The following is a 22,805-nucleotide window of genomic DNA, read 5'->3' as shown; positions in this document are numbered from 1 at the left end:
CCGCCGCTCCGGTTGCATTCTCAACTCAATAAATAATCCAAATGAAACAGTTGGTGGACATCATCGATGTACGATGTTCATCCGTACTGCTTTCAACTTTCATTTCTATACAGTATGTTGTTAGAAAATTGAGAGCATTTGTTTTTGTGCTAAGAATTTTTTCATTTTTTTTTTCTTTTTTGGGGAAAAAAAAAACTAAATGTAATTTTTATTTTAAAGTTAAACTATTTATTTAAAAAAAATCGAAAATCTTTTTTTGTTGAAAAAATGCTAGCTCCAAAATACGCAACTATACTAAAGAAACCGTTTGAATTGACTTCTCGTTTAATGTTGCTCATGATGATGCTACTTGGAGCGCTAGCTACTTTTTCGGTGTCAAAAGTTTGAAAAGCCCAAGATGCATTATATGAACGTAGGTATGCGAATTGGGGGTGTTTTACGTAAAGCAGCCACCTCCTCATTCTCATCTATTTTTACTCGTCGGCGAGTCTGAGTTTCTTGTTCAGGTTGCCGCGGTAACCGACCACCGCTATTTGCTCCAATTAGTCGGATGGCTTTCAATAAAGTGCTAAGCTAAGCTAACAAGTGCGCACGCGTCACACGACTGCAATTTCTCTACTGCTGATTAGCTTTACAGCTTCCAACGTGCTTGAACTCTGATGAACTTTTATGGTATACACACATTAACACATTCCGTCCCCCAACCCCCCCCCCCCTCCTCCCCACAAAGCTCCATTGAAAAGTTCCGGGTTTGTTTACGAGAGCTCCAGTGTGGGTCTTTGCCGCGTTCATGAGCGGCTGGTGAATGAAAGACTCAGCCCTCCTCCTTCTCACTATCGCCTCTCGCAGGATCGCTGTGAAAAGGAAGCCACGCCCACACCCCATCCCCCCTTGCACCCCCGCCTGACCCCCCCCCCCCCCCCCCCCTCCCCTACCTGCGCCCCAGTGATGCTAAGTTGGTGAGTGGCCGCTTTCATTTCCTCACTTTCTGCCTTCTTTTTGTGCTTTCTTCGTGCTGGCAAATTCCAACAATTCCACGTTTTTTTCCTCGCTTTGGCCTGGAATTTCTCACCCGAGCCTGAAAAATAAAAACTTACACGTGTTTGGTGTGCAAAGTGCCACGTGCTGATGGGTATGTGGGTTAGTAGATTAAAAGCAAATGAATTGGATTAATTAATGTTCAGCCTTGTTTATTTTTTCCCCACAAAAATACTGAACTATTTGTCTAAGTTAGGACTTATTTTCTAGAAAATATATTTTATGACTTTTTGTAGAAGTTTTAAATAAATAAATAAATACAATAAATGATTTTATTTCAAAATTACACGACTTGTTTTCTAAAAAATATTGTTCTATATATTTTTTATTAATCTGACTTTTTCATAGACATACCTTTAGACACCTTTATTTTCATAAGAATAAAAAACTAATTTCAATTTCAGAAAAATAGATAAGTTCCCTAAAAAACAAAAAAGCAAACTACAATTTTTTTTTTCTTTAAAATGAATTTACTCTTTTATTTTCTTAATAAAAATGCTCAAAATTTTAAACATTTGTTTGATATTACAACATTTTAAAAACAAAAAAGTGACACATTTTCCTGGGAAAAATACAAATTTTCTCAAAATCATGCAACTTTTCCCCCCAAGAGAATGTGACTTTTTTTCTGTTCTATTACAAATTTTTCTAAAATGAAAAATTTAGAAAAAATTTCCGAAAAAATATTCAATAGACCACAAAAAATTCTCGACAGTGTTTCATCCCCCCAAAATATTCTATTTATTTCTGAAATTGATATGCCTTATTATCTCGTAATATTACGGACTCACGCCCCCCCCCTTTTTTTGTTAACATTGACTGTATTTTTATACATTTATTTGAACTATGGTGGCATTCTCGAGCAGGATGTGGACCCCTGGAGGCTCTCCAGCGGCCATGTTGTTGTTGTTACCTCCGCCAAGGCCCCCCAAGCCTTGTTTGCTGATATTTAGTTGAGGATGCTAAGAATGTGCCGGAAGAAAACAAGTTCTTTTCACAGGCAATCTGGGGGTACGGGAAGGCGGAGGGGTAGGTCGCTCTTCATTCTCCCTGGCAAACGAGCACGCCGCCATTGTGGCACGGCCACGCCGCATTAGTGCGCCTTTACAAGGTGGGAGCATTCAGCGCACAAAGACGGGCACATCCTTGGACAGCCTCACACTTGGGGCCTTCACTTCTCAGCGGGGGAGGGGGGGGGGGGCGCTCGCCAAGAGGGTCCCCCCTGCGTGAGCACCACATGCGGGATGATGATGATGATGATGATGATGTCATCGTTTGGCTCTGTCCAGACTTTGTCATGTCCACTAGACTTCAATTAGAGTTCAGCTGGACTTTGCCAACTTTGTAGACTTCATAAGGGCTTCCTAGACTTTGTAGACTTCTTATGGATTTCATTGAGACTTTATGAGGACTTCATGTAGCCTTCATTTAGACTTCCTGTTTAGACTTCATTTAGATTTCACGTTAACTTTATCATGACTTCGTTTAGACTTCAGGTCGACTTGACAGAGCTCGTGTATCCTTAATTTACACTTCAGGGACTTCTTATGGATTTCATTTAGAATTCTTGTTGACTTGTTGAATTTTTGAGTTGGGTCTGGATATGGACTTCATTTTGAGTTCACGGATACCACACGTGGACTTCTTAAATACTTAGTCTTGACTTCATTTAGACTTCAGAGAAGATTTCATTTTGACTTCATTTCGACTTCATTCTGAGTTCATTAAGTTTTCATGTAGAATTCATTTTGACTTCATTTACACTTCACGAGGACTTCATGAAGATAATTTTGAGTTCATATAGACCGCGTGTGAACTTATAGACTTCATATTGACTTAATTTTGAGTTCACAAAACAACATGTGAACTTTTTAATATAAATTGATGTAGACTTTGTTTAGACTTCTTGAGGACTTCGTTGTGTGACTCCATTTTTAAACTTCATTTGGACTTGTCGACTTTATTTCTAGACTTCACGTAGACTTCATTTTGATTTCACATAGACTGCATGTGGACTTCTTAGAGACTGAAAGATTTCATGTAGCCTTCATATATACTTCATGAGGACTTTATGTAGACTTCATTTAGGCTTTATGTGGACTTCATTAACACTTCATTTAGACTTCACGTAACCTTGAAAGATTTCATAGACTTCTTTTAGCCTCCGTGTTGACTGGAATAACTTTATGGAGACTTCATACAATATACTGTATTTCATTTAGACTTTCATGAGGACTTCTCGTAGACTTCACCGAGTGTGTGTAGACTTTATTTAACCTTCGTATAAACTTCTTTGACTTGATGTCTACTTGTTCACCAGCAGGCTGCTTTTCTGCCCTTTTATTTCCTCGTCCCTACTGTGTTTGTGTGCGCTCACTGCTCAGTGTCTTCTTTTCTTTCTCATCTCATCAAGTTCAACTTTTTATACGTTCCGTGATTGATGTCCTCCTGCTCATTTGTTTTCCCCACGGGAATTTTTTAATGACTTTTTTTTTTTTTTTTGTGGGCTTTTATGAACTCCATCGCTCAGCTCAAGTGGGACTGGCGGCCATTGTGTGAGGGGGGGGACGTAAGGGGGGCCCGCCGGCTATAAATCGCTTGTTGATCTTTGGAAGCCGCGTCCGAGCTGACTGGATTCCGGGAGGCTAACTGGCTAATGATTAGCCGCCTCCTCCAGAGCTTCTCGGAATCCCGTCGCCATCGTTCCTTTATATGCCGACATGGGTGACATTTTAGTCAGGTTGACGCGAGGCGAAGCTACCGTGTTAGCACTAGCGCACTACCGAGAGAAATGATTTGAACCTGAGGACCATTTTATTGTCGCCGGTGAGTGGTTGCGTAATTATTATTCAGCGTGGATTAGTGGTTAGCAGTTAGCGCCTGTTATCTATTTATAAAGCCAGACCAAAGGGTCACAAGCAGGGTCATTTAAGATGAAGGACTTTTGCGTTCAGGGTACATTTTGAAGGGTGCTAACATGCTAGAAAATATCGGATGTGTCATGGCTTTTACTCGCTGAACTGAATTCTTGTGAGTTACTTCGATGTCTGTTTTATACGCTGTGATTATTTTCAATAGACATTTTTAATGAACATAGATGAACTGAAAAAAAAACTTTTTTTTAGAAAAAATATTGATATATCAATAAAAATGGTGGATAATGAGAATAATATTAAATAAAACTACTCAAATATATTAATATTGGAAAAAATATCAACTTTAATATTAGGAAAACAGCACACAGATATTAGAGGAAAAACCTTCAATATTAGAATAAATGCAGACATTTTTGATTTAAAAAAAAGTCCCATTTTCTATTTTTTTTATTCCACTTTCACTCATATGACATCCAACACTCCAACCCCAAAAAATCTGAAAAAAAATTGTCAGATTTTTTGCTTTGCTGTAAAGCTAAACAAATGTTTAAATTGACAAAAATTAAATGAAAAAGTATTGTAAAACAGTCAAATGTAATTCATATCTTCATAATAAGATTTAAGGGACCCAAAAATAAGTTATTTTATTTGTCATATTTATTTTTTATATTAATGGCTATCGGAATTTTATTCCTCCAAATTTGGAATCGGCATTGCCCTAAAACAAAAACAAAATCTGGGTTGGTCAGGCCAAGCTTTAAAAAAAAAAATACATATATACTTTTTTAAATAATTTTTTATTTAAAAAAATAATAAAAACGGTAAACTATAACTGAGACACACATAAATGAGCAAGATTAAATGCATAGAGAGTGGATTTGGTTAGTTTGATCAAAAGCCATCCAACCTGACAAAAATAGTTATTTTAGAGTTGTTTTATTGTTGCTGTGACGGTCACATGACGGCTGTTTTAATTGTCCTTCTTTTCCCCTTTTTTGATTTCCCCCTCGACGCCATCAGAGGCGTTCCTACGTAGGAAGTCAATGAGGCATCTGTCAAAATAAATCAGCGGTCGCATCAAAAGAAGAAACAAGGACTCGCGTGAAAGAAAAGGACACCGTCGCTTTTTCCCCCCTGTGCGTTTTTGTTCTTCTCCTTCGCACATAATCAATCAGTTCCCTTTCATGCCTCTTCCCCATTTTTCTTTTCTTTTTTTTCATTCCGGGGGAACAAAAGGTTTGATTTGGACCTCCGCCTCCTCCTCGGGTCCGCTGCAATATCCATTTTCATTACAAAGATGTTTGCCAGACACCCCAAAAAAAAAATCAAAGGCGATTTGATGGCTGAAGGACAATCACGTAGAGGCCGTCTCGATGGATTCGAGATGCAATTTAACAATAATTTCGAAGAGTTCATCACAGAAAATGATATCATCTTCGGACAGTAGCGCTAACATTAGCATAAACAAATAAGTGCTGGATTGTTAACATAGTGTTATGTCTCCTTCTTTTAATGTTTAAATGAAAGAAACAAAAGTACACTAACATTTTGGACAATTATGTTTGATTAAAAAGACATTGTTATGACACAAGGTCAAAAATTCTATTTGGTATCAAATAAATATTAAAAATTTCAACCACAAATTATTTTTATGAAGATACTCAAATATTGTAAACATATGCGAATATTGGACACAAATTAAATACACAAATACCCAATAAAAATGTTTCAAAATATTAAACAATAATTTACAAAAATATTTTAAAAAATACATAAAAAAGATTTTAACAATTACAGCAAAAATAACAGTTGTATAAACTACATTTAAAAAGAGAAAATATTGAAAAAAATACAAAATGCATATAACATGATTGAACAAAAACATTAAAACATTTTAAAACTAATACAAAATACCCACTTAAAAAATATAGTATATAAAAAAATCCTCAAATATTGTACAAATAATAAACACAAATATTAAAAAAGAATTACACAAATAACAGACAGAACTATGTGTGTGAGCTCCACTGCCTTATGGAGTTCCACAGAGTTCAAATTTGGGGCCGCTGCTCTTCTTATTTTTGCTGCCTGTAGGATGTATCTCTTTTCACTATTTTGCTGATGGCAGTGGAATTTATGAACCTGTAAGGAAGAAAGGTGGTTTCTCGGCAAAACTGCTTTTATTATGTCTCGGAGACATAAAAAAAAAAAAGGATGACCTTGGCAGTTTTTAAATCCTAAAGGAAAGAAAACTGAAGTGTTTGCTCCTACCTTGTTGACTTTGACAGATTTTTAATTGGATCGGCAAATATGTGCAGTAGTCAAGTACCTGAGACAGCTGGCAAAAGTGAAGCACTTTCATGCACAATATTACATAGAACCTGGAATCCATGCCTTTATTACTTAACTACATAACTGTCATGCACTTTATTTGGAGTCAGCCAGTCCTCCTTTAAACATCTCCAGCTGGCTCATGTTTTCAAAATGCTTTATAAATAAAGTTGAGTTTAGTCGTCCGGTTCATGTCTTCTTAATCCAAAAAGATGATTTAGCTCAAAGGAAGCTGTTGAAATTCTTCTCCGATTGACGCCTCATGTCGGCATTAGCATTCAGCAGCCAACCGGATTACTGTCCCGCTCCGGAATGACCTCCTTTATTTTATCCAATGGCATTTCTATGCAGTATTAATCAAAGGGAGCTTTTAGGGTGGAGGTTTTTTCCAACTTTCAATCTTATTTCTTCTCTGCCGCATTGTGCGACTGCTAATGAGATCTTGGGAGGAATCTTCCATTTCCTGCCGGGCTTGATGGCATTTACCACGAAGACCAGATTGTTATGACACTTGTCATTTTTTGTCTTGTTTTTGTTGTTGTTTTCAGCGGGTAAAGTCACCGGCGTGACGGGTAACCGGTGATTGTGTTGCGAGACCGCAAAGCAATTAAACATGGCTCAGAGCCGTTTGGGTTTTTATTCAGTGACATCACACTGGATTTAATTACATATGAATCGTAATGATAATCATTATGCTAGCAGATTAGCGGCGTCAAGCTTCACAGTCTTGCTTTTGTTTGGGACACCGTGTTCTCCTCATGAGGAGTTTATCAAATAGAACAAACATTTTACAACATCGACTGCATTTTGTCATTTGATGCTAGGTTACACCTGGACTAGCTACTTTGGCGAGCATCTTTTTTTAATCCCTACATGTTTAAGACACAAAATATATCCACTGAAAGCTTCCGGTGGCTGGATTATATCATACTGGGGCTAATTACCAGCTAGCTCGCAAGCTAACAGGCTTACAGAGCTCCTCCTGGCCAGCGGATGGGCAAAAGGCTAGGCTAGCTAGCCAGCTAGCTAACTGCACACTTATAGTGGTAAAAATGGGCCAAGTTAGGGCTGCTTTGTGCGTATTTACTCGTCAAACATGGTGGAAACATGCGTGACAACAGCTAATCCAAGTTGACCTTTTGCTGCTTCACTTCCGTTTACAAGTTGTGGATGTAAACACAAATCCTGCTACCGCACTAGCTTCTTCGGTTTTCAGTACAGATGCTTTAAAACTGTCAGTTAAAAACAGTTTAACGCTTCATATTTCAGTGCTATGTAGGTCTTCATCTTTGCATAGCATTTCAGCAAGTATCAAACGTGGAATCTGTTGAGAACAAAGTACACAGTAAATTAAATTTGACTCTATTTGGAGTGGGACTAAATAGACTCAGTTTTAGGGTAATGTTTACACTTGGAAGAAAGTAAAATATAGAATTGGAAAAAATAATTAAATTGGGAGATCTACTTCCTGAGCTACGCGGCTCCTACTTTGTGTTAGCATTTCGCTCGTGTCAGATGGAATCTTCATAACTCCGAAACAATGTTTTTGATCATTGTTTTTGATCTCCTTTTGGATATAAGCAAACAGTAGGAGGGGCATAGCTCAAATGGTAGTGTGGTAGTCTCCCATGCTGAAGGTTGAGAGTTCATTCCTCAACCCTTGAGTGACTTGTATTATATTTTTCAGTTCTTTATTTTACTCTCTTCCAAGTGTAAATATTACCCTAAAACTGAGTCTATTTGGTCCCACTCTAAATAGAGTAAAATTTACTCTACAGAATTTAATGTGTATTTTTTAAAAGGTGTTTTTAGGTGTGAAATGTTTGAGAACGACTAAGGTACACATAGACTAGTATGGACCAGAGATGGGTCAGTTTTGGACTAGTTGTGGACTTGTTAAGTAAATCTGGTTGAATTAATATGTGGACTCAAGTTCTGGTCCAATATTAAGATTCAGTTGATGAAGTTCTGTTCAAAGGAGGACTGTGTGGACTTTATTCATTCTGGTCCAGTTCAGAGATACTGTAGATGTGGACTGCAGGTAGGTTAGTCCAGTTGATAGTTGACTCTATGTAGTCCTCATTCAGTTTTGTGTTTTTTATAGATGTGTTCTGCACGTCAGACAGTCCAGTTGCCAGGTATGTCAGTCCAAACAGGAAGACTGTATGGTCTGTAGATGTGGACTACATTTTGTAATAAAATACTGAGCTAGTCTGGACTGGACTCAGTATTGTATCGTAAACTGTGTGCGAACTTCATTTGTGGGACCCACAACCGTTACTCGTACTCGTTCCAATCCAGTTAGTAGAAGTCGGTTTGTGAGGCGAGGAGTGACGGACGTCTGTGCGACCGTTTGGCCCACGTTTGGATTTTACACCAGCACAACAAAATGAATCCGTCTGCTAAAGTGACTCACTGGTGTTAGCACAAAGGCACCATGGTGTGTGTGTGTGTTGTGTGTTTGTTTGCGCGTGTATGTCTGTGTGTCTTTGCCTGTGTGTGTACGCGCGTGCGGTTGCCCAACAAGCTTTTATGCAGCCAATCGCGTGGCAGCAGTCGAATGATGAATGCCTGCCGCTAAAATCCAATAAGATGGATTTGTGCTTCCTTTTCCTGGTCCCGTTCACCTCCTCGCCATTGGAAAACTAATCCCCCCCACCCCGTTCCCTAATCAGCTGTTTGTGCGCAAGGCGAGATCAATGGCGACACGTCGATCTCGTTAGCCGTCGCCGCCGCTGTGATCTGGCCGGCGGCGATTCAAATGCCAGCAGGCTTAATTGCATTGGTCGCCTTTTGTTATCTTTTGTTAATTGCTTAAGGAGGGTTAGTGTCCAAGATGTAATGTAGTCATTTTTAGGGTTGAAGTATAGTGTTTTTATTGTGCATACGTGAAACTTTTTGTGATCAATTATTGCATTTTTGTGCTCAAATATTGCACCTTTGTGGCTAATTATATGATTTTTGTGACAATACGGAGCAATTTGAGGCCACATTTTGTGCTGAAACAACGTTTGCGTAATAAAACCATATTTGATGAACTATTGCATTTTTATGCCTTTTGTGGGCCAATACAGCATTTTTGTGGGCCAATACAGCCTTTTGTCACAAATTATTGCAATTCTGGACAAATATTTCATGTATGTGGTCAAATATAGCATTTCTATGTCTTTGTTTTGGGGTATTTGTGGATACAAATGTTTTTAGGGGGGCAACTACAACATTTTCCATGCAAACATGCACCCTTTTGTGATCACTTGTTGCATTTCTGTGTGCAAATATTGACATTTTGTGGCCAAATATGGCATTTTGTGGAGGGGGAAAAAATCGTGAATTTCTGTTCACAAACATTGGCCTTTTGTGGTCAAATATTGCAATTATAACATTTTATAATCAATTATTGCATTTCCTTGTGCAAGTATTGCACTTTTGTTGCCAAATATAGCATTTTGTTCTCAAGAAATACATTTATGATCAATTATTGCTCTTCCCAGAACAGAAATTGCACTTTCATGACAAATATACAATTTCTATGCTTAAATTAAGGGTGTCAAAATTAGTGCGTTCATTTTGAGTTCATTTAAAGTTCCTTTAACGCCACTCATTTTTGAACACTTGATTAATGACCGCCCCTTACTTGGAAAGCCTGTACTGGGGGAATTCCAGTCGCAACGCAGCACACACGTCCACGTCAAAATTTAGCAGTAATAAATTTGATAATAATGCATATGTTTGTGGAGACTGGGGTTAAGTTGTCTTTTACAATTTTTAAAATGTGCAGAATTTCACAAGTTACTTCATGTTCAAGATTAGATAGCTCTTAATATGAAAAGAAGAATGCACTGAGCTGTCACCGTCTTACAACTGCAATCATGCCATCTAGTGGCAGAAAAATGACCTCAACACAATAACACACTCGTTTTTTTAGAGCACAGTAAATCTTTTTAATTTTAACCCAATTTTATGAATTACAGTATTATGAAATTAATATATCAATGACTAAAACATGCAGCCATATTTCTATTAGTTTAACATTTGTCCCCATTTTTATGTTAACAAGAGTATGAAAACTAAAAATATATTTTATTTTACATTTTATTGTGCATTTAGAACAGATATAAAAGTTGTGATTAATAATGAGTTAACTATGTTTTGTGATTCATTTAAACATTTTAATCACCCTATACCTCTAGCCTAAATACAACTTTGCGTGATCAACTTTTGCATTTCCATGCACAAATATCCAATTTTGTCATGAAATTAACCATTTTTGTAGAGCTGAACGATTAAAAAATTTTTTTTTATGATGCCCCACCTCTAATATTGTGATTGCGATTTAAAATGTGATTATTTTTCCTCTTCCCATTTGTAACAAACAACCAATAAATGAATCTATTACAAAAAACAACATCAGATTTATTATACATGAATGTTTTGGTCTTGTAAGTTATGCTTGTACATTAAAATAAAGACAAATGACTATGGAAGGTGTTTATCTCAATCCATTAGCGTTTTTCACTCTTGACAAAATCCCAAAATTCAACAAAACAAGAGTTGCATAAACGCAAGTGACAATTGCATTAATCAGAGTACAACAATAAATCTGTGGCTTTATCACGGCAACTTTGCATCTTTCATGAAACAAAATGTAAACATGTGGACTCGAACCTAAATATACAATTTCTGTGCCAAAATGCAGTTTATCGGTGCTAATCAATAAACGTCAGGCTCAACTATGTCGAGTTCTTGCGCGGTGTTCTTAATCTACTGCCGCTGTGTTGTTTTGGGGAGTTTTTGTTGCTGTTGTTTTTTTGCCGCGCTAAGCTTTCCCGCCGTCGTGTTTTATCTGAGTCAAGTCAATTTGCCGGCTGTCTTGTAAGGCTGCCCCATAAAATAAAACGTCACACTCATCCTTCAGCGGCGATCTGCATGCCAACCACTTTGCGGCCTAATAGAAAATGTATAATGCGCCCTTGTCGGGTGAGGCTCATGAATAAAAGCGCTCTCACCGGCGCACGCTTCCGGCCCACTCGTAAACATGCTGATGGAATCCAATCAGGTTCGTCCCTGTATTTACATAATTTAACGGCTATTCTTTTTTTTAACGATCGTTTGTCAAATACACCTGTCACACTTAAGTTCTGGGATACTTGACGTGGAGTTGGTCATGCGATATCATCTTTTTCCACCCTTTTTGTGACTAAATAATCAATTAAATATTGTATTGAGATGAGAGATTAGCGCTTAAATCAAACTCGGCCGAATGTTGAATCTGCGCCAACAACCGCACGTTTGTGGCCCGCCGATGGAGTCGGCGCGTCTGAACGCTGCGTGGCGTCAACGCGTCCCGGCGGGGGGAGCGACGACGTCTGCTGCGATAGCGGCTGATAGCGGCCGATAACGGCAGATAGCCACGACTCCTTCGTGGCCCCCCCCCGACGTGGAGCATGCCAGGAATCTGGCGTGCTAATCAACACACACACACAAAACAAGCGCACACATGTGTGTGTGTGTGTGGGGGGGGGGGGGGGGGGTTGTTGATGACCTCAATCAGGTCAACCTTACAGCGCCAGAACACGGCATTAAGACGCAATGTCCTTTTTTTTTTATATAAACAACGGGGTCAAGTTTGTGTGTGTGTGTGTATGTGCATGTGTGTGTGTGTTATGACATGTTGCCTATTGCGCCAAACATTCCTGCTTGCGCTGCTCCGTTGAAACCTGCGGGCACCCTCATCAACACAACATGTGTTTACTCAACTGCAAACGTGGCGGGCGTCTTCCCAGTTGCTTTTCTTCAGTTTTCTTCCAGACCTGCTCCCTCTAGAAATGCCCCGTGGATAGCATATGCTACATAACATAACATGATGTAACATATGTAAACAAAAGTGACGCTATAATAATGAATTGGACATGTTTTTTTTGTTTTTTTTTAGAGGAGAGGCCTTTAGATTTAGTCTTTCTTTGGTACACGACTCCACACTTGAATTAATCAGTTTGGGTGCTGTTGTTTTGGTCAGCAACAGAGTTCCAATGGTCTCATCTATGAATTGACATGATTAAGCTTAGTTTAGCTTAATGCTAACACGCGATGCAAGAGGCCGTAGACGGGCTAACAAAACCTATTTTATATTGCGGTAATTAGAAGTATGTATTTAAGCGAACCGAATTCACTTTGTCTTATGAAAGTTCCCTTAGCTTAATGCTAACACACGATGCAAAATGTCATAGATGGGCTAATGAAACTTGCATCAGTGAGTGGCCTTTGTTTACTATATATGATTAGAAATGGGAGCAACACATAGAAATAGAGCATACAACAAAACTCACAGGCATGTATTCTTTATCTTCTGAGAAAAATGTATTAATATTATCGCAGCTTAGTTGTGACAGTCTATATTAACACCCCCCCCCCCCCCCCCATGACCAAGGTATATGCTCCAGACAGTCCATTGAATTAATGCATGAAATATCTCATTCCTTGCACTTAAAAAAACACGTTATTACTATGTTATTACTCTGTGTTTACTGTAGAGTACTTTTTGTATTTTTCTCCTGCAAATTATTATAATTTTGGGGGGATTGGAGGGGGGGGGGGCATCATTTGATTGTAGTGTAAGTAAGTAGCGAGGCCTCCGTCTCCATAAACGCGGACCGTTAGCCACGACTCAATCAATCCAGCCCATTGATTCGGTGACGATATCTCCCCAGGTTTACGGCACTCATTTTCTCGCTTAACTTTTTGGGCCAAAGAGCGCGGCCGTAAAGCTCCCCCGGCCGTGACTTTACAAGAAAGAAAAACACCCGCGCTGGCTTTTAATCGGAGGCCGTTAAAATTAACGCTGCCTAACATTTTACGGCCGCTCTCGTGTCCGCCGCAAAATGACGCAGGAGAGGTGGCGATTATGACCCCCCTGGCCACATTCTTAATTCTATTGAGAGTCTCTTTAGGGGCTGGGGTGGGAGTCTGTGTTGATTTAGGGGCAGATCGTAGCTTTTTGTGGCCCAAAATGCAACATCAACGATTGTATTTTGTGGACAATGATATAATTTTTTTTGACAATGTACCTGCATACTATTTTTTTTAAACTTTAGCTAGCATAGACCGCTGTTTTGGGGGTAATACATATAGAAAAAAATAATAAATAAATAAATAAATAACCCACTGACTGTGACTTTCCTAAAAAGCTGCAGGAGCAGGGTGATGATAACCCTCAGCCGGAGTCTTTGATTCTGTTAGTCACTCGAGTTCCCGTTAAGCGCGCCGGCCCTTTAATTGGCACGATGGGGGTGCACGATGGGGGCGTGGGACTTGGCCATTGATGTGAGCGCATGAAAGATCAACGCAAATGTCAGGCAGTCGCTTTCCTCGAACTCTGAGCCACAAGCAAGAAATTGTTTTCATTTTTGCCGGTGATTACGAGTATGAGGCAGTGATCATTTTAAATCACAAGTCTCACTTTTCTCCATTTTGAAATCATTTGGTGTTTTTATGGCATTTTGGGCTACAATACAAACTCTTGTGATCTACTGTTGCATTTTCTTTCAAATACATCACAAAAATATGACTTTTTTGTCTATTTAAACTTTTTCTATTTTCTTGTATTATAGGACTTTGTCATCAAATTATGACTTTTTTCTCTGTTAAAATTATGATTTTGTCATACAGTTACTACATTATCATAAAACTATGACGTCTTTAAATTGACAAATAACTACTTTATTGTAAAATTACAAAATTTCTCTCTCTGTATAGAGACATTTATCACAAATTTACAACTTTTGATCTCTTAATATTTTATTTTCCTATAAAATTACAACTTTTTTCATTTCAACTTTTTTTGTTGCTATTTTGTGTCTTTTCCCCCAACAAAAGCAAACATTTTCTGTCTATATACAAAAATATTTTCCACTGTTTGTATTTTGACATTTTCTGTATTGCTGCACTGTAATATTTTTATTTTATTATATATATTTGAAATATATAAAAAATAAATAAATATTTGAAACTCAACCAGAAGTTGAATATATGGGGGGTTTCCAACAAAAAATAAATAAATGTGCATTTAATGACATTAATTTCCGAAGATCATCAGGCCCGTCGCAGACTGCCGAGTGCTCGCATGCACTCGACCTGGATGGCGACGCTCGCCACAGGGTTGCCATGGCGACGCGCTGGCAGCCACTGTGAGAGGCTGCGCTCTTCTGATTTAGAGGCTGCCATCTGGACTTAGATAGATTTTTCTTAAAATAAAATAAAAAGGACGACAGATCAGCTCGTTACCTTGACGATGTAATAGAACTTTAATGCAACGAGCGGCCTCGACCTCATGTTAGCTCAAGTGTTTGTTGTTGTTTCGGACCACGCCAATTTTCAATGGGATATTTCCAGGGTTTTTTGTTTGGGTCAGATTGCTCACAAAATTTGAAAGTAGTATAACGAGACAGATGGACAATGCTAATTGTATTTTCATCATTGCGCGTGCGAATCATAAAACTGTTAATATTTCAAACCATGATTGGACAATTCAGCCCCCAAGCCAAGTTCATTTAGCAACATGAAAGTTGAGTAGACCCGTAAACCAGTCTCAAAAACCCATGCATGAAAAAACACTAGTTTGGAGTGAGGGTCATTTTAGACATTTTACGAGTTCTTCCAACTCTTTGAAAATTCAGCCCCTGGAGCCAGTTTCACTTAGCAACATCAACTTTGGTGGGTATGTTTATTATGAGCAGACCCACCAAAAAGTCTCAGGAAGCTTTGCATGGAAAGACACAGGAAGTCTGCCATTCAGGTTTGAAGCTGCCATTTAAGTGTCATTTTGGCCATTACAAGCGTCGTCCCAATTCTTGGAAAATTCAGCCCCTGAAGACATTTTTGCTTAGCGACATGAACTTTGGTGGGTACGTTAATCATAAATAGATCCACAAAATAGTCTCAAGAAGCCTTGCATGGTAAGACACAGGAAATCAGCCAGTCTGGTTTGAAGTGGCCAATTTTAGGGTCATATTGAAGCATTACTATGGGTCCTTCCAATATTTCGAAAAGTTGGCGCTAGAAGCCAGTTCTACTTAGCAGCTTTAAATTTGGTAGGAATGTCTACCATCAGTTGATGCACAAAAAGGTCTGAAGAAGCCATGTCTGAAAATTCAAAGGAAGTCTGCCATTCTGGTTTTAAGTGGCCATTTTAGAGTCCTTTAGGACATTTCCACGGGTCTTTCTAATTTTTCTTTCTAATTCACTTAGCAACATGAAATTTGGTAGGTGTGACTATCATGAGTAGACGCACAAAAAAATCTCATGAAGCTATGCCTAAAAACACACAGGAAGTTGTTCATTTTGGTTTGAAGTGGCCATTTTAGGGCAATTTGGAAAATTTTCAGGGGACCAATTTGGAAAGAAAAAAAAATCTGCCCCTGAAGCTAGTTTCACTTAGAAACCTGAAATTGGGTAAACATGTTTAACATGAGTAGGCCTAGAAAAAAAGTCTCAAGAAGCCATGCATGAAAATTCACAGCAAGTCTGCCATTCTGGTTTGAAGCGGCCATTTCATGAAAAGTCGGCCATTCCCAGAGGTGCTTCAAACACATGTTCCTCCATGTTTTGTCCAATTGCTACCAAATGTGAAGCGCGTACACAAGTTAAATGCGGGACACTAAATAGTGAACCATTTTCTTTTTTATTATTGTGTGCGTGGGCATAGCATGACGGTAACATTTGATGACTGTTCCCTGAATAGCTCCTCGACATGTGCACTATACTTGAAGTTTTTCTGGAGCAGCAGCAGCAGCAGCAATGAGAAGTTTCTATTGATTTTTAAACAAAGCTTTTATTCTTTTTTTTTTCTTTTTTTTTTTCTTTTTTTTTTTGCTCCATTTGCGGCTCGACCGTGCTAATAATTTTTTATTGATGGAGGCATTAGTGTGAAAAACTCTACGGGGACCAGTGTTTGCTCAACTCGAAGTGGTTGAAATGTTTTGCTGAAGAAACCTCACGTGTTTGCCGTCACTTTCTTGTCTTAGCGATTTGTCAAATTAACCTCCTGAGAGTTGAATGGCACTTATTTGATAATGATCAACATAAAAAAATAAAATAAAAGAAGCTTTGCTGGTATTTTTTTCCCTTTTTTTTGTGCAGCATTCTTGGTTTTCTTTTTGTTTTCGCTTTTTTCAGCTCGATAACATCGCTACTGCCCTCAACATGTACTTGACAGTCTGTCATTTTGTCATTTTGTCATTTTGAATATTGTGTTCTGTCACAGTAATAGGCACCAAACCTACCGAAGGAAAAGAGCAGACGCTCTACTTTAACCAGAAAACAAAACGTTCGTTCCTACCTCTTTCCGTTCCAGCAGTAGAACACGGCTTGGTTTTTACCAAAAACGTCTTCTTCTTTTTAAAGTGGAGAAACGGGAACAGAAACATGTCAAGCAAAACAGTGACAAAACAGAAGCTATTCATCAGTAAACAGTTGGACTCCAGTTGACTTCATTATAAATATCCACGGCAGTAACAAAATAATGTTCATAATTATTATTTTTAAGTTTTGTAAACGTCTTTTTTTGTGCAGCTGCCTCCCACTTGGCGGTTAAAGGAGCGGTCGTCACCATGACAACGTCCATGGCCGGCCTCCTCCTGCTGAGGCTCCTCCTCCTCATCCTGCCTAAGACGTCAGCGGCACTGGTAGCTAATGCCAACGCTTCGTCGGCGTTCCCGACGATGTCGCTTTTCCAGCCCCTCACTCAGCCCGAGTGCTCCAAGAAAGAACATCCCAAAGTGTCCACACAAGGTGAGGCGCCCGTTTTTTTGCTGTCATTAGCGGTTTTAGCATGTTAGCGAACAAAGGTGAAATCAATAGGGTTGTATAATAATTGTATATTTTGAATATATATTTGACACAAGATTTGAAAACGTCCATTTGTAGAGTGCCGCCTAGAAACCTGTAGGATCTTTTCCATGAGCTATCTGAAGTGTCCTGGCTCTATTGTAATTGTAAATCAGCAGTTTTCTTATTCTGACAAAGAGCACCCATTGAATGTAGGGTGACTTGAAATTTCCAATAGGTAAAGCGCCGCCTAGAAACATGTATCACTCTGACATCTGCCACTAGTTTTCCCAATGGTCCTGAAATGAATGTCACTATTCAGGAAGAGTTTTTTATTTGACAAAATACACCAATTTTGGAAAGTTTAAAGAAGATCGCGTTAGAATTCCAGTTGATTGAGCGCCGCCTAGAACTGGATGTTTGTCACTAACTATACCAAGTGCCTGATTCAAGATTTGCCAATACAAAATTTGATTTTTGCATTCACTTGGAAGTCAAATTTTTCTGAAGAAATGTGAAGATCATCTGAAAAATCCTACCAGTAGAGCGCCGCCTAGAAGCAAGTCCTTTGCCATCAACTGTATCATGTGTCTTGAATCCACAGTAATTATAGAATTAACATGTTCTTCTTTGTGATCAGCATGTTCGAACAAATGCTTGAAACTTTTCATTTCACTTGAGCGCTGCCTAGAATCCTCTTCTGACGTTAGCCTCCAGCTATCCCAAATGTCTTGGATTGAGTATTGTTGATAGAAAACGAATAGGGTACTTGCTAATTGCTTTGCTATAGAGCACTCATCCTTGAAAGTTTGAAGGTCACTTCAGAAGTCCAAATGGTAACCTATGGAAGTTAGCGTTGCTAGCATATTAGCATAGATGCCTTACAAACATGTCATTGTTTCTGTTAAATGTGGTCTTATTATTGTTGTTTGTGTGTACATTCTCGAATTTCACCTAGCTAGCTAGCAGCGTTTTCAATGATAAGCTAGCTAGCGGCTAGCTGTCTCCAGTGTTTTGTTGTTGGATAAGAGTAGTTTCTGTCAAGCTGCTCTTTGCTTGCCCAAAAAATCCACTTGGGACTGTAAAATGCAAGGAATACAATTGCACACTTATGTTAAGCTAACACAGCTAGCATGTGTTATCTATGCTGTTTCGAGGAAGAGAATGAATGGTTGTGTTTACAGGAGAAGCACAAGGTTAGTAGTTGGCCTGTACAATGGATTATTTTGTGTCGGTTCTCTATTCGACATTATTAGAGTGCGCCGAGAACCACAGCAGCAGTGAGATGACGCCAACAGTATGTGAGCAAACACAAATTGTTATGTTTGTTTTGGGGCTTGTGTTGTTTGTCTCGTGTCTGCCAAAGAAACAAAACCAAAAATAGCTGCAACTGAGCAGGAAAAACTGAAATAAAAAACATCCAATCAGTCGAGCGACACCTAGAAACCTGTCCTTTGACACAGCTATCCTTCAGGTCATGGGTTGAATGTAATTACAAAGCACCAGGGTTCTTGGTCTGCCAAAGAACACTTATCCTTGAAAGTTTGATGGCTGAAAATTCCAATTGGTTAGAGCGCCACCTGGAACAATGTATTTTGATACCATCTGTCATAAAGGTCTTGGATTGAATATTGTCATTAAAGAATCAACATCTTTGCGAAAGAACATCCCTCTTTTAGATTAAAAATTTCAACTGAATAATTTAATTGGAGTGCTGCCTAGAAACCTGTCCTTTGACACATCTATCCCAAGTGTCTTGGATGGAATATATTATAAGTTTCCGGCTTTGACGAAGAACATGAGCCTTGAATGTCTGGAGAAAAAAAAATCACGAATTTCCGTTGGTAGAGCGCCACCTAGAACTATGAACAAGTGTAATTTTTGCCACCAGCTATCCGAAATATCATTATAAATCAACAAAGTCCTTCCATAAAAAAAGAACACTAATCCTTAATTATTTGAAGACTTGGACATTCCACTTGGCTCGAGCGCTGCCGAGAAACAGCCACAATTGAAGTGAATGGAATCAACTGAATGTGTCATCTGTGATTGATGAGTATTTCTGTATTCGCTTTTTGGAGCGCAACCCAGCTCACCTGCACAGGAAAGCCTGAACGGTGACCAGATTAAAGTCCAACAATAGTTACTGCTAACGGTTGAAGCTACTGCACTTTCTGGACAAAATTGGATGGATTTGAATGAGACTGTTGGTCGAGTGCCACCTAGAAATGTAACAGTAGCATCGTTCCACTTGCTATCAAGTGTGTCTGGGATAACAAAGGATTATAAATTCATATTGTTCTTGCTCTAACATCGAAAATAAATCCTTGAAGATTGAAGATTCCAATGGGTAGAGTGCCGCCTAGAAAATATTTACTGATATTATCTACCTTTTCCACTAGGTGTGTCAAGTAGCTAAGATACCATAGCTTTGTAAATACAGTGTTTTTCAATTTCAACATTCCAATTGGAAGAGCGCCGCCTAGAATCCTTTACAGATATGATCTTTGCCACCCGCTACTTCAAATTTCTTGGATCGAATATTGTCAGTAAGAAAATGTTCTCTTGGGAGAAACAGTAGTTCTCAGAATGGGGTTCCCAAGCCTTTTAGCTGTTCCTATTGCTCTAGCAAATAGACTTTTAAGTGATCTGTTACTGGCAATAGTCAGGCAACTGAATGTGAATAACAACATTTTTGGAATGGGGTTGTGTAGTTAATCTTTTGGTTGTGTTTCTAGGTGGCGCTTTAGCAGTCTTTTTATAAGTGTTGTGCCAGTCAAGGTCAAGGTCAAGGTCAAGCTGTTTGTGCCATAACATGACACTGAGCAGCACTTCTCGCAATGGGATTGCAAAGTTGCAAAGGTGTGTTTCTAGGCAGCACTCAAGCTAATAGAGTTTTCAAGTCATTGATCATGCGATTATTTTTTTTTCATGTTTGTGGTAACAGTCGGTCAATGCGCCTTAACAGGTGTAAGGCAGTCGCTCTCCAAATGAATTGCACAATATGTCTTCTTTTTTTTTTAGATTCTAGGCAGAACTTAAGCATATAGACTTTTCACTTAAGCCATGGCAAGCAGGCAGCTCGTAACATTGCGTCCAAACCTGATGGCGATGCAGCCTCCTTGAAATGGGGTAGCAGACTTTGTCTTTTGGTCATGTTTCTAGGCAGCGCTCGAGCAAATTTACTATTCCAAATGATTTGCTAGTTTATTTTTGTGACTCTCATGGCGCTGCTTTGTAGCCAGCGAGTTTCTTAGTGAGTAGATAATCTTCACACCTTTTCTTATCCCACTGCACGCAACGATATCCGTAAAGATAAAGCGAATATTCCTCTCGGGATTGAAAGGGAGAAGGTAGAGCTCGCTTTAATGCCACCTTTGGAGAAGACGAGTAATCCGGTGAATAACTGCGCACGTCGTCATGCTCTGTTTTCCCCCCCAAATCACGGCAAACTCCCGAGAGAATTGAGCAGACAACAAACCAAGATATTTATTTTGCCTTTCTTTTTCCATTCCAGCATATTCCCGCCTGCCGCTCGACTCTTTATTAATCTAATTTGCACTCTGCGCCGTCTCGTCTCCGCGCCGAGAATACAACAACGCGTTGCATCACCTCGTGAACTGGAGTAATAAAAGCGTAGGGAGGACAACAAAGCGCGACGCGGCATTCTTCCGTCTTCATTCTTGATTACCGAGGCGGCCCTAATCGGAGCTGCCGCCCGAGCATTTGTGGCCCATCAATCATCCGGCTGGAAAGGCCGCAACGGGACTGTCGGTTTGTAAGTTGGAAAGGTGAGGGTGGAGAAGACCGCTCGAGGCTGGATTTGAAAGATCGACTTGCCTCATAATAACTCCCTCATCAACAGCTATCGACGCTAACATAGCTAATGCTGCCCTTCAATCAAAGTCAACTTTTCATCCCGTTCATGGTTCAATGCCGTGTTTTTCATTTCCGACGAGAAGGCGCCCCGGAGGAGCTATTTTTTATTTTTTTCTTGGCTGCTTTGAACAATCCCAGAGTCTTTAAAGCCAGCAAGTCTGAGAGGAAATCAATCCCATAAATCCTGGATTTCATTGCGACGCTCTGCATTAGCATGCTAAGGCTAAACGTGAGGCATGTGAGGGAAAAGACAAATGTTTGGATAGTTATCGCTATAGAGCGACTTGACTTGCATCCTTAAAAGTTTGGGGATCACTTATTTAGTAGCGCGCCGCCTAGAACCACGATGGCATGACATTGCCATTAGCTAGCTCAAGTGTCATGGATCAATCGTAATTGTAAAGCAACTGGGTTTTGGTTCTAACACAGAACACTATAAGTTTGATGATTATTTAAAAATGTCAATTCATAGAGTGCTGCCTAGAACTATGTGCCAACACAACCTTGGCTTCTTGGAACCTATATTTTCCATGAAGAAAATGTAGGGTTGTTGCTGTAACACGATACAAAGATTTTGTTTGAAGATGCCAGTAGAGTGCCGCCTCGAACCATGGTGACATGACATTGCCACCATCAATCTTACGTGTCTTGGATCAAGCATAAATATAAAGCAACTGTGCCTCTATGCCTTAAAAGTTTGATGATCACTTGATAATTGCAATTACTAGAGTGCCGCCTAGAAACTTGTAACAATGTTACAATGATGATTTGCTACGAGATAACCAAAGTGCTACATTCAATATTGTCCTTAATCCTTATCGAGAAAATATAGAGTTCTAGCGTTGACAAAATGCTAATCCATGTGCCGCCTAGAAATCTCACATCAGCATGACTTTGCTACCAGCTATTTGAGATGTTTTGGGTGAAATATTGCCAGTAAAAATGGTTATCGGGTTCTAGGGTTCTCGTCCTTGAAATTTCAATGACAGTTGCTAGAGCGCCGCCGAGAAAATGCTTCTAAGTGGTCAAACCAATGTTTCTCTGGAAGATCTCGTTTTAAGATCACAACTTCCAAGTTTTATCTCTTTAACTTCCTCGAACCGCAGCCGCTATTTCTTTTTCCCATTTTCACTTCAGCCGACTGAGACTGTTGAGAAAGAGAGAGCGAGAGAGACAGGTCACTGCAAATTAGGAGTGACTCTGCCAGAGCCCGAGAGAATGCAAAAAAGAGCAGCCGCCACACGAGCGGCGGAGGGGTCACCAGGCTAATAGCCTCTGATCAGCCAGAACTAAAGATGTGTAAAATACTTTTATTTTGAAAGTTACTGTGTACAAGCTGGATGTTTTACTGTTGCTCTTGACTTTTATCGTGAAATTCCACCATGTACCAGCTGAATGTTGTGATGTCGTTGCTGTTGGACTTTAATTGTTCATGATGTGCTAGCTTGTTTCTCCCTCATATTTATTTTGAAAGTCACTATGTTGTTTCTCTCTGACTTAAGCTGATGCTAGTGCGTCGTGACTTTTATTGTGAAAGCCACAGCGAACAAATTGGATTTTGTGGTCATTGATAAGCGTTTTGGGTAATGGATGGATGGATGCTCTTGAAGTTTTATTGTGAAAGTCAACATGTACAAGGTAGTTGCTTGTGACTTTTATTTTGTAAGTCACCATTTACAATCTTGTTATGCCGTGGCTCTTTGACTTTTATTGTGAAGGTCCACCATGTATTAGCGCCTTACTTTTATTTTGAAAGGGACAGTGTAAAGGTGGTGGCTTGTGCCTTTTATTTTGAAAGTCGGCATGTACAAGCTGTAGGTTCCGTTTGTGCTTGACTTTTATTGTGAAGTTCAGGATGTA

At 39.3% G+C, this 22,805-nt stretch overlaps 1 protein-coding gene across 3 annotated transcripts in view; it reads left to right on the top strand.

Moving 5' to 3' along the window:
- Nucleotides 1-22,805, top strand: part of sema5ba (sema domain, seven thrombospondin repeats (type 1 and type 1-like), transmembrane domain (TM) and short cytoplasmic domain, (semaphorin) 5Ba) — an 87,000-nt gene that overhangs the window by 13,914 nt on the left and 50,281 nt on the right. For all 3 annotated transcript variants that reach the window (XM_086090951.1, XM_086090950.1, XM_086090952.1), the window contains exon 2: nt 16,812-17,030. In XM_086090951.1, the coding sequence (XP_085947077.1) occupies nt 16,850-17,030 (181 nt within the window). In that variant the 5' untranslated portion in view covers nt 16,812-16,849. The remainder of the gene's footprint in view (nt 1-16,811; nt 17,031-22,805) is intronic.

Source organism: Leptonotus elevatus, chromosome 12 (assembly GCF_054856555.1).
Source record: "Leptonotus elevatus isolate MCC_2025b chromosome 12, RoL_Lele_1.0, whole genome shotgun sequence".
In the NCBI taxonomy this organism is placed as follows: domain Eukaryota; kingdom Metazoa; phylum Chordata; class Actinopteri; order Syngnathiformes; family Syngnathidae; genus Leptonotus; species Leptonotus elevatus.
Note: the sequence above shows the minus strand (reverse complement) of the source record. Positions and strands in the feature narration are given on the sequence as shown.